Source organism: Mchenga conophoros, linkage group LG20 (assembly GCF_057382185.1).
Source record: "Mchenga conophoros isolate Kocher_MC1m ecotype Shallow Benthic linkage group LG20, M_conophoros_male_GT1.1, whole genome shotgun sequence".
Lineage (NCBI taxonomy): Eukaryota > Metazoa > Chordata > Actinopteri > Cichliformes > Cichlidae > Mchenga > Mchenga conophoros.
This window is the reverse complement of record NC_140545.1, coordinates 36338913-36359373: the sequence shown is the minus strand read 5'-3', so window position 1 is coordinate 36359373 and position 20461 is coordinate 36338913. Positions and strand designations below refer to the sequence as shown.

Below are 20461 nucleotides of genomic sequence, written 5' to 3'. Positions count from 1 at the left end.
TGTCCTCGTATGGACCTGCAAAGTCAATGTGTACCCGATGCCATGGCTCCTGTGGGAACTCCCAGGGATGAAGAGGAGCAAGTGGTGGGTTGTTCCGGACCATCTGACACGAAGAGCAGTTCTTAGCAATCTCCTCGATCTGTTTGTCCATATTTGGTGTTAAGGTTCAAAATTGAGGAAGGAGAGTACAAACCACTCTTGGTCCAGAAGCTCTTGGTCAAACAATGATTTTAATGAACACACATGTGGGAAGACACTCTGTACGCAGACAGCCAGTAGTCCTCGACTTAATCAAAGCATGAACAGATATTTTATAGCATCAGGGTTTGATTTACTGACGCCCCTTCATGCGTCACAGATACATTTTATACATAGATCAGATCAACACCAGAATGACTTTTCACCTAGAAGATCATCTTCTATTTTCATGGCTGGTACTTTCCGTTATCTTAAAGTGAATTGTTCCTCTTTCTTGTCGAGACATAACTAATCTCTCCTCTAAGAATCTGACTAATGTGTGTGTATGTGTTGACCTCACATGCTCTTTGTGTCACCTCTTAACTGTCTGTGTCTCGTCCTCAAATGCTCCTCAAAATAACCTGCACTTAGACTCTGCTTTCGGTTTCAGTTCTGCAAAAGGCACACTCTGCAAACCTGCAACTTCCTGTCAGCCTGCAACTTAGTCTTTCTGAAAGACACACACTATTTCAACATCTGAATGCAATATAAACTCCAGATTATATTATTAATGCAATGGTACTGATGACAATTATTCAACAATAGCAGTAAAATAATTTCCCTGCTCCACATTGGCCACCAAAAATAGCTTCTCGCTATTTCCTTCATTCTCACTATTCCACTATGTCCTGCATGCAGTTGCTTCAACAGTTTTGGTCGCAGTGACATGGGAATGATGACTCTCCTCCCCCACAGCAAACATCCTGCCTGAACAGAAAGCTCCGCCCACTTTCCCAGGAAAGCCTTCAGGTCTACACCCTTACTTGCAGGCAGACCCTTAATGATCCAGTCCAGCACTGCTGCCAACACAGGGTCATTTCTGGACGCCTTTTTCACCTGCACAGCCGAAACAGGTGCTGTCTCTACCTCCCTGAAGTAGAGGATCTCTACTGTGTCAGAGACGGGTTTTTTAACAGGAAGGGGTAACCTGGACAACCCATCTGCATTGCAATGAGACTCCGATTTGCGATACTTGATGTCATAAGAATGTCCTGACAATATCAACGCCCACCTCTGGAGACGTGAAGCAGCAAGAGATGGAATCCCTGTATAGGGTCCCAGGATGGTTGTGAGAGGCCTATGGTCAGTAAACAGTGTAAACTTCCTACCGTACAGGTACTGGTGGAATTTCCGAACACCGAATACAATGCTCAGCGCCTCTCGTTCCAGCTGAGCATAGTTGGACTCTGCTGTGTTTAATGTCCTTGATGCGAATGCAATTGGCCTTTCTTCGCCATTTGGGAGAATGTGGGAAATCACTGCCCCCACCCCATAGGGAGAAGCATCACAAGCAAGCTGAATTGGGAACTTGGGATTGAAGTGGGTTAGCACCTCAGATGCAGTCAGTGAATCCTTTGCCTTTTGAAAGGCGTCTTGGCAGCTTGCTGTCCACTCCCATGCTTCTTCCTTGCGTAGCAGGTTGTGCAGTGGTTTCAGGAGTGATGCCAAGTTGGGTATGAACCGTCCGTAGTAGTTCAACAGCCCTAAGAAAGACTTTAACTGACTGACATTTCGTGGTGGGGGTGCATCCACGATTGCTGTGATCTTCGAAGGTGCAGTGTGAAGTCCATTTGCATCAATCACGTGCCCTAGATATTCCACAGATGACTGGAAAAAGTCACATTTCTCCTTACGGACTCTCAATCCGTATTCCTTCAGCCTCTGAAGGGTCGCATCCAAGTTGCGCAGATGCTCTTCATCATCTGCTCCTGTACACAGGATATCATCCAGATAGCATTGCACACCAGGTAATCCGCTCAGGATTTGATCAATCGCTCGTTGAAACAATGCTGGAGCTGATGTGATGCCAAAAGGCAACCTGCAAAATATGAAAAGTCCCTTATGTGTGTTAATAGTCAACATGTCACGTGACTGCTCTTCAACGTGCATTTGCAGGTAAGCTTGGTTGAGATCTATTTTGCTGAACTTTTGTCCTCCACTCAGACCAGCAAATAAGTCATCAATCAGTGGAAGGGGATACTGCTCTGCTGTTAATACAGGATTCACGGATACCTTGAAGTCTCCGCAGATCCGGATTCCGCCGTCCTTTTTGGGAACTGGAACGATGGGCGTGGCCCACTCGCTGGTCGTAACCGGCTCCAGAACACCATTCTTGACCAATGCGTCTAAATTAGACTCCACCTTGGGCCGAATGGCGTACGGCACAGGTCTAGCCTTCATAAAGACTGGCTTGGAGTCAGGCTTGAGATGCAGCTTCACTGTAATTTTTTTCATGCTGCCCAGCTCCTCACGAAAAACCTCCTGGTGTTTTCCCAGTATGGCCTGTAGCTGAGAGGAACCATGCGACAGCTTTCTCACCTCTTGCCAGTTGAGTCTGATTGTTTTGAGCCACACACGTCCCATTATAGCAGGGCAGTTCTTCTGCGTAACATACACAGGCAGCTTAGCAGTTTGGCCATTGTATTGAACAGTCACCTCTGCCATTCCTTTCATAGGCACTCGATGTCCAGTATATCCTTTAAATACTGTGTCGGAGGGTTTGAGTGGAAGGTGCTTCAGACATGTCCTATAGACATTATATGACACTAGTGATGCTTTTGACCCAGTGTCAATCTGCATTTTTACAACATGTCCCTCCAGTTTGGGCGTGACCCAAAAGCCATCTGAGGTTTCATCCACCTTCAGTATTCGCACAGTATTTATTGCAGACAACACTTCTTCATCTGAGGAGTCATTTGCTCTATCCTCATGAAGCTTAACTGTGTGAACATGTCTTTCTTTTTTGAATCTTGCAGTGCCTCTTTTATTCCCAGGCTTTGAGCCCTTATCCTTGCACCTTTTGTTCCTGCATGCCCGTGCTACATGACCTTTTTTTCCACAGTTGTTGCAATCCATTTCTTTGCACCAGCAATCACTAGCAAGGTGTCCTAACTTGCCACAGCGGAAGCATGGTCCCTGTGCATTTGCTTTACCATTGTCTAGTTTGTGTACTCTGTCTGTAGCATGTAGCGCATGGGCTTCTTTTGATGCCATTTCCATGGTCACACTGATATTAATTGCCTTCTCAAGAGTCAAATCACTTTCCGTGAGCAATTTCTTCTGTGCAGCTTCATTTCTTAAACCACACACGAGTCTGTCTCTTAATGTGTCATTTAAAACATCTTTAAACTCACAGTGTTCAGCTAATTTGCGTAACGATGCAACGAACATTGTGACAGACTCACCCTCTTCTTGGTTTCGCTTGTGAAACTTGAACCGTTCAGCGATCACGAGGGGCTTGGGCGAGAAGTGTTTGGTCAGTGTGTCCACGATCTCTGTGAAACTTTTACTGCCTGGCTTTGCTGGCTGTAGCAGGCTCCTTAGCAGGGTAAAAGTCTTTGGGCCTATCACACTCAAAAAAATGGGCACCAGTTTAGCATCCTGTATGTCGTTAGCCGCAACGAAATATCCAAAACGCTCCGTATATGAGCTCCATTGCTCCGTGCTTTCGTCGAAGGGACCGATAGGGCCAGTAACTCCAGCCATTACTCGGCTCCTGGTTGAATGGCACTCTTCCCCTCACAACTGTTCCTTTTCGTAACGTCTCTTTTATCCGTTTATGTTTTGGTTAACGTCACTTACGGAGTCTGCCCTCGTCGTCCTGTCCGCTGTACATTCCTCCCCGTTTCGCTGAGGAGAAAAAAAAAACGGCATCCACCTTCGCACACCGGTAGCGTCGTCCTACCTCCGGCGCCGTCTAACACCAGGTTAGCGCGAGGCATCAGCAGGAAAAAAAAATGTAAAACTCCAAAGCGGACTGCAGCGTCGGTCCAGACATCCTCGTCGCCACTTTTGTTATATCTTCACTCCGGGTTACTAGTATAACAATGATACTCGGACCACGACGTAACTTGCGGTATTTATTATAACGGAGCAACTTAACATGGAGCTAGCCCGAGCAACAGCCGAAAAGCATCATTTCCCCTAATGCATCGGGGCAAGCCCACTACGGATCCTGTTATAACCCAAAATACACAACAGTTATGTTCTGGTTTTGTATCGTTGTTGTCATAGTTTAGTTTTTCCCAGCTTAGGTTAGTCCCACCCTTGTTTCACTTTGCTTTGTTTTTCTGTCGTGTCTGCTTTTGGGTCCACACCGCAAACACACCGGTCTCTCTGCCGCGACAGGTCTGACTGGTTTTCAGTCACTGAAGCCTCCTGCTGGGTGACTCATGCACAATAATGAAGTGATGCTATTCAGATAATGTAAGAATGTTGAACAGTGTCGTTCCTGGGGTCCGATATGTAACCTGACTGGCTGAGCATGATGGAAGCGAATCAGCCGTAAGTTCTGGTCGGGACAACGAAGGCCAGTCCCCATAATTCCAATTATCTAAAAGTGTTCCCACCACTAGTTTAACATCAGTTTCACAGGACACTGTTCTCTGTTACTGAACTGCTTTCAGTCAGTGCTTCAATGAGTCAGAGTTTCCAGAGTTTACCTGAGGGATTTTTCCTTAGTGGTGGTGGGACTGAAAACTTATCGGAGGCTCTTGTAGTGAGTGGTGTAGTAAAATCAAATAGCACTATAGTGTACAGGCATGAAGCAAAACTGCTATGCAAATCTAGGCTATCTCTTTGAGTATGAAGGCGTGTTAGAGCCAGAAAAATATTGTTTATTCTGAGAGAAAAGAAGAAACTGGATAGGCCGACGTAAGGAAGGCGATGGTTACAGGCTCGTGCAGTAAAGAGGACGGATGTCGTATCACAGACACAATCAGAGCCGATCGGGTTTCACTAACTCATCTACGTGCTAGAGTAAGAGGTTAAAAGGACGTTAGCATAAAACGTATCAAACATTCAGTGATTACCTGAAGTCATGAGTACACACGTTGCTGCGAGCACTGAAACATAAAAAGAGAAACCTGGGTGTTAGCCGGCGTGCGACCTACAGCTGATTTACTCGTTTGTCTTCTGTGTTACTGTAAGTTAACAGTGTTCCACATGGACTTTAACACATGAAATGAAAATGAATAACAAACAGAGAAAAACTGGATACACAACTTACTGGTAAAAGACAACAAAGTCATGTAAATGACACATTAAAGGAGCAACTTTTAGTGTGCAAAGCCTTTCCTGTACTCACACAGTGTGCTGCTGAGTCCGGAGCACTGCATGCTGTTAGAGCAGAGCTGATGGTGGAGCACAGGAACCTGGTCTATTTGTACTGTTTCTCTAAGAATCTATCTGCACACCAGGCAAGCAGCCAATCAGAAACCTTCCCTCATGATGTGCAACAAACTGAAACAGACAATAGAATTTGACCTTAGATAAAGCCCGCAGGGCACACACACACAGACACACACCGAGAGAAACATATCTGATGGAAAGGTGTGTATCCTCGAGAGAAACCAGAAGATAAAAACAGACATGCAACTTGACCTGCTTGGAAGGTTTTGGATGTATGCTCAGCTTGATGTGGGGAATGTGTCACCTTGATGGCACCAACCACGCTGCAGCTGCAGCTCAGTGCTGGAGGTGCAGAGCATAGTCCAGCCTCTGAGTGGTGAAGCTCTGCTGGAGGTGGGAGATGAAGACCTCACAGACCGAAGCCTCTGTCAGGTCCTCACGCCACATTTAGGTGTGCCAGCTCTGCCTATCATCATCCTCTCTTCACCCTAATGCCGACTGTAGGATAACGTTTTTAGTTTAAAATGATCATTTATCATATGTGAATGTTGCTGTTTTGCACAGTCCAGACAAGATTTGTCTTTGATGCCATGATCTGAAGGAACATCCTTTATTCAGTGATAATAAAACAGATGTTTGACACCAGGACGGAGCTTTAATGTCGTGGTCACATCAGCCAAAGCCAGACACTGGCAGGCAGGTTTATTTCCATTTCACATTACAAATACAGAGACCAATGTTGTTTTTTATAAATAAAAAAGCAAAAACATATAATTATTTGATAGATGTTTATTTTTGTAATTTTTAAAACAGTCAGATAATCTCCATCTAATCCTGGACAGGAAAAAAACAATCACAGGTGTTTGAAACTGACTCAGCTTCACTGATTTACTGCATCATAGGAAAAGTCATCAAAAGCACTGAAGCTACTGAGAGACCCATGAAATGGTTTTGCTGATCAACTCCCAATAAATTGTCATAAAACTGCATTTTAATCCGTTCATGTTAGATCTGCAAAAGAACAGACAACATCTCCACGTCAGATCATGTCAGTCTTTGTAGTGTGAGAACATCAACGTGATCATTTAGGCTGCTTACACTGGCAGATGTAAGCCACCTCGAGGTATTTGTATGTGCCAACACAGGGGTCTCCAAACACCGAGTTACTCGCTCTGATGGTGCAGCTGCTCTTCCCGTCGCAGCTGGAGATGCAGAGCAATGTGAGTGAGCGCAGGCATTGATGTGCACTGAGAAATATGAAAGTAATACCTGCAGCCACAGTTTAAAGCAGTAACAGGAGGAAAACGGTACCTCTCAGCGACTTTGCTGGTGGGACGGGAGCAGTAAACATTTTGGACCTCAGAGGCCAGAATTCTGTAGGAGCATGTGGTCTGATCGTGGCGTCCATAGTGAGCCCCGTACACGAGGATAGCCTGCCCTTCATCTGACGAGAGAAGACGAGCAGAAAACAACCCAGCAACGTTTTTTCAGTTTAATCAAATTTAAATTTGATTCAAGTCATATAAATCATTTAACACGGGTCGAATTCATGAACATAACAAAATAACACATTGACAGTAACAGATGGATTGACTTAATAAACACTAATAAGAAATTAAAATGTAAATAAAATAAAAACAAAAAGAACTGCAATAAAAGTAGAAAATCTTCACCTGAAAATGATCAGAGCTGAGACACAACAGAGATAATGACTCTTACCACAGTGCAGGTGTGCAAACGAGTGCTCGCATGTGACCAGGTGACCTGTGGAAGCAGGTCAGATTAGATATGAAAGCATTGAAGAACATTGGCTCTCAGCGACATGTTGAAGCTGCTGTTTGGCAGCCTCAATGTAAATGAAGCTGGAAGTTTAGAGATTCCTTGCTTTCCACCGTCCCTTCTTAACCCTCAGGGGGAAAATATCTTGGTGTCATGTTTGTACCTCTCTTCAGTCTGACTCACAGATCAAAGCAGTTGTTACCCACTTTTCTTCAGAAAGATGAACTCTTTCTTTCTGTTAATAACCTAAATGTTTGCTGCATGAATGAAAGGATCCTGAACGTCTGCGTGCACAGAAGTGTAATCATATTTGTGAAGTACCGGATCAGAAATATTGTTGCTCACATATACCCGCCTACATGAACTTCATGTTCTCTAGCAGATGTTCCACATGCTCTGTCTCCTGCTGCTCACTTGGGTTTGTTAATCAGGGTCTTCTCATGATTCATCTGATTGGTGCGTTCTCACTCACTGGCTCCCTCCTCAGATGACATCATCTACCTCAGGAACAGTGTTCACATCCCAGCTCAAAATGTTTTCATGAGCTTTCACATAATGTCATCAAAGCAGATTTTATGTTTTACTAAATTATAATGAAAAAGTCATTATTATCAACGTATTACTTGGTTTTGATGATTTGTTGAACATCTGCTGTGTTTAAATGTGTTGACTGACTTGACTTAGCGTTAGCATGCTCACATAAATCAGTCACAAACTCTCTGACCTTCTTTCTGAGCTCTGCTTCCTTCATAGTTTCATGGTCATGTGATACTGACTTGCAGGTAAGCAGGTGTAGCTGGTCTCCAGATATTTGTAGGTGTCGACACAAGGGTCAGGACTTTCGACGTCAGTCACGCTCAGTTCACACACTTTCTTCCCATCACACCTGAAGGAAACACATACATAAAAAAGCAGTGCTGGATGTTGGTTATTGTTTAACTGTGCTGCTTTTTCCAAAACATATTTACACATATTTCTTTACTTTCTTTGCTCATGTAGCGGCTGTAATTGAAAGATGAACAGCAAAGGCTCGGTTAGCCCATAGAGAATAATTATAGCTCATGGACGCTCACATGTAGCTGACTGTAAGCTGCCACATTCACAACAGAAGTTTAGGATCCTTTCTCTTGTACCTCCTCCTGAGGACGTCCACGGTTCCCTGCTGAGAGCACTCAGTGTTGTTAAGCTGTTGTTGAGGTCTGCCCTCACTGCAGGTCTCTCTGTCTGCACGTCCGTACAGAGCTGCTACCACACTGATCACTCCATTTTCTGTCACATCGAGTGGATCAGAAACGAGAGCATTTCATTTAAAAGCAGCGTAAAAATCAGAGTTCACTGCGATTTTTATTCCTGCATCGTTGTCTCAAGGCGCTTTATTTTGTAAGTTAAAGACCCTACAGTAACACATCACTGCAAGCAGCTGAGAGGTTAGAACTTGAATAACAATAATAACAATAATAATCGTAGGTATTTTATTTTGCACTACATTTTCATTAACTGTAAAAGGTTTACTAAAATAATTACTACACTGTTATTTCATTTATGAGATACATCTAAGTATATTTATTGACTGAGTTGATGATGTAGTTTATACATGATCATATATAAACGAATGAATAAATTAAATTAAAGGAAAATTACAAAACTGTTTCTAACAAATACAGTGACGAACATTAAACCTTTCATGCATGAATTATGACTACCTCAATCCGGAGTTTCTTTCTTAAGTATTTTTATTCGTCTTTGGGCAGTAAAAGATGAATAAAAACACTTATACTCATAATTCATGGATGACAGGATTAAATAACAATAATTACAATGAAACATGTCATACATCTATAGTGACATTACACGACCTTTGGGTGGCAGGGTGTGGAGTGACACCAATGTAGTGGTTTATGTGCAAGTATACCATCAACACTGACACAAATACAAGAAAACAACCTATGAATAGCTGTAGTGACCACCAGTGTTGGTCAAGTTACTTGAAAAAAGTAATCAGTAATTAATTACTGATTACTCCCCCCAAAAAGTAATCCCGTTACTTTACTGATTACTTATTTTCAAAAGTAATTAATTACTTAGTTACTTAGTTACTTAGTTACTTTTTAAAAACACGATTTACAACCTGAAGAGGTGATAAAGTGATAGATCTTTCAGCCCAATTCTACTTTTTCTACATAATCCATCATACAAAATGTAATCAAATGGAAAAGTCTCTTTTTTTAACTTGTTTTATCAGTTTTAATCTTTTAACTTTATGCATCAAGCAAAACATTTAATTATATGCAACATTCTCTGACTTGAATAAATTAGTTTAACATTTAAACCTATTTTCTACACATTCCAGCACATAAAATAAAATATTTTTTGTGTTTACACTCAGTCTTTCAAACAGATGCAAGTTAAACACAGCAGAAAATAAATAAAGTCAAAGACTCAGCGGTCCTTTTGCTCTATTTTCACCTGTAAAGCAGGAGCAGGGTAGGCGGAGGTTTACCCTGGTGCAGGTGTGCAGCGGTCAGTTGAAGAATCTGCGCGAGTGTCTCTGTGAGTTTCCCATCACGTCGTAGCTACTCGGTGCTTGTTGGAAGTTTAGGGGTTTTTTTCGCTGTAAAAAGAAGTTTTCTTCCCACGCACAGCGGACACTAATGTTTTTGTCACTTTTTATGGAATCAAACTCAAAGTAAGGTCAGTACTTCCACACTTTAAACGCTGCACGCTCATACTCTCTCTGCACTCGATATATGATCCATTGTTGATCTGCACACAGCTGCTGTCACCAACGTCGCACTCACTTACGTCACTGTCATGAGACATTCTCGCAAAAAAAATCACGGTTTTAGTAACGCAGTAACGCAGCGTTCCTACGGGAAAGTAACAGTAATCTAATTACCGATTTTGCAATAGTAATCCCTTACTTTACTCGTTACTTGAAAAAAGTAATCAGATTACAGTAACGCGTTACAAGTAACGCGTTACTGCCCATCTCTGGTGACCACTGTGCATGAAAGAGTTCAAATACACTGTCAGTTACAGTCACTGTAACCCACTGTAACAGCAGTATGGCGAGGAAGGAGCGGCTAGCAGGTCGAGCGAGCGTGTGGTGTGGGGGTTAAAAACCCGAAGCTAGTCGGTTAAATCCAATAACAGACCTTTATTCACTGTCAGCAACATTACACCTTCTGAGCCAGGTCTCCACGGCTGTACTCGTCCATGCATACATGCGCACAGATTGGTAACGCCGGCGCCAGGCTGTCACAACGGTAAGGTTTTCTTTTTCGAATGGAACACGAGCTAACAACACACACCCACTAGGAGACTCCCACAGCTATTACAATAGTAGGGCAACCCCCCCTAGTGGTGCTATAACCCAAAAGGGTTGTTACACCCAGAGGTGGGTCCCGGGCTTGGACCGGCAAAAGTGACCCGAAATTGGCACTCTGGTGGATTTACTTTGTGTGTGTGTGTGTTTGGACGCATAGGTAGGTAGGAACGTCTCCTGCCCTTATAGCAGCCGGGGGAGGACTATCCTCCGCCTGTGAGCACTTTGGCACGGGTGAGGTGCCCACGGCAGCACCGCTGCTTGTTGAGAGTGATATGCGTTTTCATTTCATAAATAAGTCTCCAATAATACCAGAAAAAGGTGCCAGATTTGTCGCTAGTCGCTTTTTAGAAAAAAGTCGCTAAGGGGGTCAGTTTCAAACTGGTCATGTGACTGCATGGCCATATCTGATTGGTAAAAAAGTCAGTGGAAACTCCACTGGTGGCATGTTATCTAATGTGTTAAACTAATTATTTTTTTTAAAGTAACGAGTCTAATTTTGCAAATGTAGCGGAGTAAAAGTACAGTTTTTCTTCACAAATGTACTCAAGTAAAAGTAAAAAGGTACTTTAAAAGTACATTTTTTTCATTAAATGTAATGGAGTAAATGTAACTCGTTACTACCCACCTCTGGTTACACCACACACAGATTAGCTGCTCTGTCCTGCCTACTGAGAAACAGTGTTGCCAACTCCTCAGTAAGAAAAATCACTATTGGCTGTCCTAAAAGTAGTGAGAAGTTGCTACTTTTAGAAGTTGTTTTAGATAAAAAGTAGTTAAGGGCGTCGGACAGCTTGCTAAATATAGCAACAAAGTCGCTAAATTGGCAACACTGCTGAGAAACCTGACACCGGATCATTTGCATACTTAAAGTGATTGGATGTTTAGGTGGGGGGAGGGTGAGTGTGTGAGCCTGCACACAAAGAGAACACAGAGGGAAAGCAAACAAGACTTAAACCCTATCATCTCATTTGTACATTTTCCAGCAGATCTTTTCAGCTACTGCAGTAAATCTTGTCCAAAATCAGTTTGTGGAGAATCTGTTTTTTTTTCTCAACTTCCAAAAGTTTGACTTAAGGGGGCAGGAAGTTTGTTTAAGGGGGCATTGCCCCCTCTTGCCCCAGTGTAGAACAGGCCCAATTTATGTATTTGTTTAAAAAATGTCTCCAATTTAGGACGATGAACCTTCAGATGAAAAAATGTAAAAATCAAACCAAAATATTTTTTCTCAATTCATGAATTCCAAGAGTTTCATTGGCTGAGTGAAATGTACAAGCCGATTTTTCACATCCCCGCCGAGTCGCTTTGGTTGTGCAGATGTAAACATGCATCGTACCACAGCTCAGCCTCTGGACACCGCCCATGTGACAGCTGACGGCTTTCTCCATGGAAGCATCTGAAGAACAGATATGAAAATGTGACATGAGGTGAGCTGTGTAATGATAAACTGGATCTTGCACTAGATGCTGTTTACCTGCTCCGCTGAGCAAACAGGTCGCTGCCAGCACTGAAAACAAACATCAGTGTTTTATTCATTGAGCAAGAGAAAAGATTTAAACGAAAATGATTTGATCATCTTTTTGAAAAAGCAGAACTTCTCAAACATGCGTGGTGTATATTAATATTAAGGCTTTGATGTTTTACCTATTTTCCTGCGTCTGTAACTGAAATAAAATTATTTTCACAATAATGTTGCTTCACCCTCACATTGTTATCTACTACCAGCTTTGAACATACTTTTCTGTGAGGTATCTAAGTCACACCTTTAGCAGCGAGTGTCACATGTGTCATAAAATCACAGCCTCATCCAAGTGTCTGTCGCCTTTCATGTTAACCACAAAATGTGCTCAGCATTTACATTCAGCTCAGAGATCGCTGCTTACAGCCTCGCAGAGCTGTCAACAAGTGATACATCTGGACTCATCCAACAGAAAACCCACATACATATAAAATAATATTCAGACGGAAACAAACATTTTAGAATTCAGTCATTAAACATAAATATAGAAAATCATTCGTGTACTCACACAGTGTGCAGCTGAGCCTTACACAGAGCATGGTGCCAGTGCTGGTGAGTACTGGTACTGTTGGTACCTGACTCAAACACACCTCTATTTATTCAGTTTGATAAGGAACTTTATTTTAAACAGTAGTTTGACCCTGTTGGATCCTACCCAGACGCATTAACTGGAAACTCAATTTAAAGCAAGAATCTTTTGATTAGTGGGTGCAAAACAGAACAACGTCCAGTGTGTGCTCCAAGGCTCTCCAAAGGAAGGAGACCAGAATTCATCATACACTTAAAAGTTGTTTTCAAAGAATGTCGGTGTTCATGTGAGTGAGCTTTAAACGTGCTTGTAGACGGACTTTAGGACTTTGAGGACGCGCAGGAACAGACGCTATGCCAGTAAATGTTTACTTGGCAAACCGTCACATGCGGCCGCCCGTCCCTGAGCCTGGTTCTGCCAGAGATTTGTTTTTATTTCCAAACGTCTTAGGGCAGGGCTGTCAAACTCAAATACACAGTGGGCCAAAATTCAAAACTGGATCAAAGTCGCGGGCTAACATTAATATTCATTGAAAAAACATCTTCCTCCAAATATAACAAGGAATCTTTTCTTATGGACTCAAACAAGTTTTGCTGAAATCAAATAATTAATTAAATAACACATCAGTGGAATTCATTTCTTAAATAAAAAATGTATTTGCAGCCTTCTGAATTAAATTTGATCATTTATCAAATTTCCATCATATTCTCCCACCTGTCCAGAAAGCTCCTGTTTTCTGCCCTTCTTTTTTCCATTTTGGGATAGGTAGCATGGCAGTATTTGCGTGGTTGCTATGACTATGGTCAACAGAGGAGAGGGTGCTAATGGTCCTGTCATGACTGACGTGCCAAAACACCAACAGAGCATTCTGGGAATTGTAGTATTAGCAGTACATGCACTGTATGATACTGGCAGGTCGGCTCTAATAGTAATTTTGTATGGCTTTGCGGGCCAAATGTAATTAGGCTGCGAGCCAAATTTGGCCCGTGGGCCAGAGTTTGACACCTATGTCTTAGGGGGTTAGTGTTGTGAAGTTTAGGATGTGATTAGGTTAGGGGTGGAGTTGGGGGTTAGGGTTTGGTGTGTTGTGTGATGATCAGATCATGCTGGTCTACATCCCTTACATTGTTGCAGGAGAAACCTCCTGCTACACAGCATGCCAACAGCAGTCCAGGCTCCACACGGACAGAACAGGTTTATATAGACCGGTCCTGCATATATTTACGCTCTCTGTGCCTGCATTCACTTCAGCAAATGTAAAAATGTTGCAGCTTTTTAGTCTAGAAACATTTTCTTTCATGTGCAGGTTTCCTTCAAACGCCTTCCTACAGGCAGTATGTGTGTTACGTTTCATGTTCATTTGCTTTCCTCGCTATCCTCAGGCGGCACCACATTTTTGCTCTGTCTTTCTTTCTTTGATCGGTGACCTGTTGTTGGAGGCAGGCAATCTTTTACGTATTCTTGTCCTGTTACTGTCATGTTTCGGCTGTGTGCAGGCAGGAAGAGGACCCAAAGTGCAGAACTCACAACACACGGGAATAACTCAAAATGCAGCTTCATTGCTGACACACGGAAATGATACAGAACTAAAGTAAACTGGAAAATATAAACTAACCTTAACAAAGAAACACACAGCATGAGGGACGATGCGACATGGAGCAGAGGGAGACTCTGACATAAATACACAGCAGGTAATGAGGAAGTTGAAGCACACAAGGAACACAGCTGAGGACAATTACACTTGACAGCACGGGGAGGACACACAACTGCAGGAAGTGCAGTGAGACAGCCTGGAGAGAGAGAGGGAGAACATGAAGGGAAGAGGAAATCATGGAACACAAGGAGTGGGAGCAAAGCACAGTAACTCACATCACTATATAGACAGCCACACAGTGGGAGACACAGAAGGCAACAACACTGTACAGAACAACCTAGGAAACCTGGAGTCCTCAACATAATGCAAAATATGACAGAAAACACAGGGAACTTAAACGACCCAGGACCATGACAGTTACCCTTTGTAGGCTTCAATGATAAAACAATATTGGTCATTGTAAAAGTACAATTTCAAAAAACAAAAAACAAAAGATCAGTAAATAAAATGAGGCCACTTGGCTTCAGTTCTCTGACAGAAACAAAGCAGGATAGTCGGCAAACTGTGAACAAGATGTGTGCAACACCACAAAGTGTTGTGTTCTTTTTTTGATCATTTTATTTTAGATTATCAAAATATAAAACAAAAACAAACAGGCTCAGATGCATTACAGGAAAAACAATTCATTCAAATAAACATTGTCACGGCCCAGCGGCACGAGGGAACAGAGATGGACACAGGTGCAGAAACCAACCCGGAAGCGAGACGATAAGGGAACAAAGGATTTATTTCCGCCCACAGGCAAACACAAGCAAAAAAACAAAACGACGCCACCGCACTAGTGGCGCGTAGGATAATCTAAGATAACGGAGGGTGACCTAGACACCTCTAGGAGACGGCTGAACAGCAGAGGCAGCGGGGAGGTGGAAACAGGACTAGGTAGGGGCCGGGGCACTGGAATAAGAGGAGATCACGGTCAGTGGGATCCAGCAGACAATCAACGATCCTCCACAGTTGATTTGAGTTGCCTTACTGGGTTTCAGGTGGAGGGGACAGGTGGGGCGGAAGGCCCGGAAGCGGTCGAGACGTGGGGAGGCAGGCAAGTGAGTGGTGGGCCGGCAGGCCACGTCGTATCAGCAGCAAGCGGCCCAGGTCCAGGAAGGCGGGAGTGAGGGAGACAAGACCTCCACTCCAGGTGCTACCTCTGAGAACAAGAAGAACAAGTAAGTAAATCCACGGATTCTGGACAGAGTTATGATGCTCCACTTGACTAACATGGAGATAGCAGATACTCAGGCGATGAATGGTTGAGAGCGCAGGTCTGATATACTGCCGGAATAATTGCTCACAGGTGGTCAGCCAGGGAGGAGCAACCGAACTCCGCCTAAGGAGGAGGGGCCGCTGTTGGAGACCTGCAGGTACCCACCCAGACCCTGACAAACATGCACTTCACAAAACACCACAGGGTAGAAAACCAAATGCTGGAGTCGATGAGAGTTTACAAATCTGGCCTTCGCAAATTGTTCCAAGAAGAGGTTCCACACATTCAGAGGAGAATCCTTTGAGTCTTTGCTGAACTTTTCCATTTGTATTATGGACATCATATCTTTTACCCTTAACTGAAAGGAAGGAGGAGTGGGTGACTTCCATCCCCTCAGGATTAGCCTGTTGGCGGCAATCAAACCTAATTCTAACGGCCACTGCACTGTAACCGGGAGTAGCTCTGATGTCTGAGAACATCCAAAAATTACAAGTTCAGGTTCACGCTGTAGGGGCTTCATTTATCCCTCGGAAGACCAGTCAAATATCTTAGACCAACGTCTGTTAATGAGGGACAAGACCAAAAGGCATGGAACAACGTAGCTTCTGCCAATCTGCACCTGTCACACATTGGGAAGATAACGGATAAATCTTGTGCAGTCTGACCTTAGAATAGTGTAACCGGTGGAGGGTTTTAAATTGAATTAACTGCTGTTTATAGAGCAAGAATGGATTTTAGACAGACACTTACTCCACATACATTCAGGCACCTTCCTCCCCAACTCTTTCTCCCAAGCCTGCCTAATCCCAGCAGTATACACCACCATAGAATCACCAAGAAAGTGTACAGTTTTTACATGGAATCAGATTGGCTCTTGAGTATTTCATAGAGGCCATGCTCCGACAGAAGAGTTGCAAGTCTTTAAACTGTGATTGGATGCAATGCCTGACCTGCAGATATCGATAAAAATGTGGATGCGCACTCCAAAAACTAAAACTGACATTTACTTAAAATGTTTGAGGCAACACTTTTACACTTAAAAATATTGAGTAGGTTGGAAACCAGTCAAATCTGTTCAATATACTTAATCAATTGTAGTTTTACACAAACGTGAAAAAATTGAGTAAGTAACACTGACATGCTTGGTCATGTAACTGAAATATAGACGGTCAGGTAATCCAAAATGTTGTTCCATTTACTTAATATTGTAAACGGAACGCAATCAAAATTGTACTTAACATTATAAATGGCCTGTATTTATATAGCACTTTACTCGTCCCTGAGGACCCCAAAGCGCTTTACATATCCAGTCATCCACCCATTCACACACTGGTGATGCTACATTGTAGCCACAGCCACCCTGGGGCGCACTGACAGAGGCGAGGCTGCCGGACACTGGCGCCACCTCTGACCACCACCAGTAGGCAACCGAGACTGTCGGTGCCGGGGCTCGAACCGGCAACCTTCCGATTACAATACAAAATGCCAACTCTTGAGCCACTGGTAGTCTAAGTCTAAAAAAACAAACAAACTAGTATGTAGTTGTTGCGTATTTCATAATACATGTATGAAAAATGACCACATGTTAAACATTTTTCCAAATGAAAATGTAATTTTTATAAACATGGCAATAACTCAAAATAAACGAGCACTAAAAAGACAAGAGGGGAGCAAACCAGGAACCGCGACTAGAAAATGGCTGGAAACACAGAGGGTGTAAGACAACAACAGACAGAGGAAAACACAGGGCTTAAATACACCAGGGAGTAACGAGGCATTAGCATGATTAGCATGATGGAAGTATAAAGTTAACAGCAAGGCTGAGAAATATAAGAAGCAGTAAAACAGCATTTACCTGAAGTGATGAGTGAACAGGTCAGAGGTGGGACCAAGTCATTGTTTTGCAAGTCTCAAGTAAGTCTCAAGTCTTTATCCTCAAGTCTCAAGTCAAGTCTCAAGTAATGTCAGGCAAGTCAGAGTCGAGTCTCAAGTCACTGGTGTAAAAGTCCGAGTAAAGTCACAAGTCTGAAACTTTGAATTTCAAGTCCTTTCGAGTCTTTAAAAAAAAAAAAAGAAAAAATAATGTTGCAGTTATGCTAAATGTAAATATTAGACCATGTAATTTTAAAATCTGTGTTTTTCTCAACACATGACAAAATAGTGAACTTAGAAAATATACACAAATTGTGAAATTGCACCTCTTTAAAATGCAGCTCAATTAAACCTAGCTCCAAGAATAATTTTCACCGACAGTTCTGAGATAAGCTGCATGTTATTCTTGGATGCGGTTGTAGGACCAGCTTTAAAATCGCATGACAAAAATATCATACACATTAAAAAAAACTGTATCACCAACGTAGCCTGGACAACATTTGCTAGTTAGATGAAGTCAGCTATCTCATCGTAGCATATTTATATGCATATTTATAATCATACAGTTCTTGGAGTGAGTGCATACACTCATGAAGTTTAGTAACTTCAGGTCACTGCAACAAGCCCAGGTACAGTTTACCGACGGATGGGTACAGGACCTTGAAATGCACCGTGTAGAAAGTAAAGACCATCGTACGTATCATAAGTTTACCAGTCTCACAAATCGTCGTCATAAATACACATTCCTTAACCGTTTATTAATAGGACCTTTGAGCTCAACGGTAATTAATTAGTAGTGGAAATAATTTCTGGTACGCATCACAGAAATGTAGCAGTGACAATAATACTGTATGCTGTAATCGTACTGGGCAATTAGTGATACAAAAAACCTGTTTTATCCTGTGAATAAAAGTATATGTTTTTGTCAATGTACCATAATAACAGAAGCGAAACGCAATATTGTGTCAGGACAATTCACTATTTATGCACAATAATTAAAGGAGCATAGCGCCACAATTTCTGTTCAGCGCCAGACTTGCTTGTAACCTATATCACCAATTATGTTATGAAAAATGACGTATTAACTACTAAAAAACACTGACCTTCATGTAAATGCTTGGAGCAGACTAACCTGTGAGCTGGAGGGTTCTGGGACGTTATATTTGATCTTTGAATGGCTGCAATCCAGGCCACCCGTCACGTCTTTGTTACTTCGGAAACATGGCTCGAACAATTTCTCCTCAACGACGTAATCCGATAACAACCGATCTCTTTACCCGTCGGCTTCCCGTGGCTGTCATGCGACCGGCTATTGCAGTTAATAATACAACAGCTTCTTGCCATTTTTGTGTTTCTTTTTATCGCTGTTTAACTGATTTTAATTGAAAGCCTGCGTGCGCTAGTACCGCTTGCCACGAGTTCCCAGAATCCTTTGCGGTTCTACCCGTGAATGACGTCACATTTTCAATCTCTATATAATATGCATGTTAAATTTTATATTTGGGGTAAAATATCAAGTCTTTTCAAGTAAACCGGTTCAAGTCCAATTCAAGTCCCAGGTCATTGGTGTAAAAGTCCAAGTCAAGTCACAAGTCTTAGAACATTTTTTCAAGTCAAGTCTAAAGTCATAAAATTAATGACTCGAGTCCACACCTCTGGAACAGGTTGCTGCCAGCACTGAAAGAGACAGAAAGAAAGCTCAGTGTCAGACTGTGTGTTTGATATCAAGTTGAATTCACCTCAAAACATGAAACAGAAATGAAAAGCAAACAGGAGAAAGCTGCTGCTTTCATTCACACCTGGATTCTTTGGAAACTCTTTCTAAACAGCAGATTTCAATGACACATTTATTCTCTTCATCTTTCCAACTTTTGTCAATAAACTTATTTGTGTTGACAGTTTGACTTCAACTCTTCAACCCCCCAGGGTGTGGGTGTGCATGACCAACATGACATTGATTATAAAACTCTGAGCATATATGAGAAGATATTTCTAAGCATAAATGACAATCCACTATATAAACCTGACATCAAGCTTCTTTCATCTGTGACAGCCAAAATAAAGCCCATCTTATCAAAGCAGCTTTTTGAGACTGTAATCCTGCCTTTGTTACATCTAGGCTGGATTACTGTAACGCACTTTACTGTGGGGTTAGTGATGCATCCTTTAGATGTCTGCAGGTGGTGCAAACTGCTGCAGCGCGTCTTTTAACTGGAACAAAATAATCACATTACACCACTGGCTATGATGTTCACATCCTGGACAGGGAGGAACGCTGGTTTGAGGGCGGAGTCAAGGAGGCCATTTACGTGAAAAGGGAAAGACCATCTCTGAATGGAGGAGGGGCCTAAGGGTACATCTGTCACCATCTTACATGCTGTGATTGCAGCCATTCCTCAGCTCTCTGTGAATGGGACTCATGGTTATTGATCAGTGGTCATGAGAATTTGCATAATTAAGATTAAGGAACTGACCCCCCAGCCCATTGTTCCTCAGTGGGCTGGTTTCAGTCAGTAGATGCAGACGTGAGCGTGCATGTAAGACAGGCCTCTTCTCTTTCTGAGTTTAAAACTCTTCTTAAGACACATTTATTTGCTCTTGTAAGGGGCTGACTCAATAGGACTTTTTAACATGTTGTATTATTTTATTTAATCATTTCATTTGTTGTTGTTGTTTGTATATGTGCAGCACTTTGTGATCTCTGGTTTTGTGTTAAAGTGCTTTATAAGTAAAGCTGGTAAAGTTGCAAAAAAAGATAAATATATAATTTTACACAAATACGATTAAGCTTATTCTTTTCTTCAGATTTAAACATAACTGCGTTATCAGCATCAGGTGATGAGATCCCAGCATCAGAAGTACTGATTGTCACGGTCCTGGGTCTTATGACCCAGTGTTTTGAGTTTTAGTTCATTTTGATGTTTATAGTATGTTTAAGCTCATTAGGTCTCCTATGTTCATTTGCTTATTAGTTCCCCCTTGTGTTTCCAACCCATGTTAAGTCTCCCCTGCTCTTCATGTGTTTCATGTCTGCGTCTCATTATGTTTCCTATTTTATTTTGAAGAGATCTCGTGTTTTTATATTATGGTTTATGTTTTGAGTCCTTTGTTGTACTGTTTCTTGTTTCCCTAGGTCTGAGTTATGGTTATCATAGGTTTAGCTCTTTGGCTTTGTAATATGGCTTCCCTGTGTTCCATGTTATGTCTACTGTGAC

At 42.4% G+C, this 20461-nt stretch overlaps 1 protein-coding gene and 1 long non-coding RNA gene across 2 annotated transcripts in view; both read right to left on the bottom strand.

Moving 5' to 3' along the window:
- Positions 1-12609, bottom strand: part of LOC146551355 (rhamnose-binding lectin-like) — a 28577-nt gene extending 15968 nt beyond the window's left edge. The window contains exons 1-8 of the mRNA XM_085261028.1: positions 12499-12609; positions 11946-11978; positions 11808-11867; positions 8280-8415; positions 7923-8032; positions 7087-7131; positions 6679-6811; positions 6466-6569 (exon numbers count right to left, since the gene is read on the bottom strand). Coding sequence (XP_085117154.1) covers positions 6466-6569; positions 6679-6811; positions 7087-7131; positions 7923-8032; positions 8280-8415; positions 11808-11867; positions 11946-11978; positions 12499-12529 — 652 coding nt within the window. The 5' untranslated portion in view covers positions 12530-12609. The remainder of the gene's footprint in view (positions 1-6465; positions 6570-6678; positions 6812-7086; positions 7132-7922; positions 8033-8279; positions 8416-11807; positions 11868-11945; positions 11979-12498) is intronic.
- A 2099-nt stretch (positions 12610-14708) lies between these two features.
- Positions 14709-15736, bottom strand: LOC146551354 (uncharacterized). The gene is made up of 2 exons (XR_014890261.1): positions 15389-15736; positions 14709-15317 (listed from the first exon to the last, which is right to left on the bottom strand). It is a non-coding gene; the product is annotated as an uncharacterized LOC146551354 (long non-coding RNA).
- Between the last annotated feature and the right edge of the window lie 4725 nt (positions 15737-20461).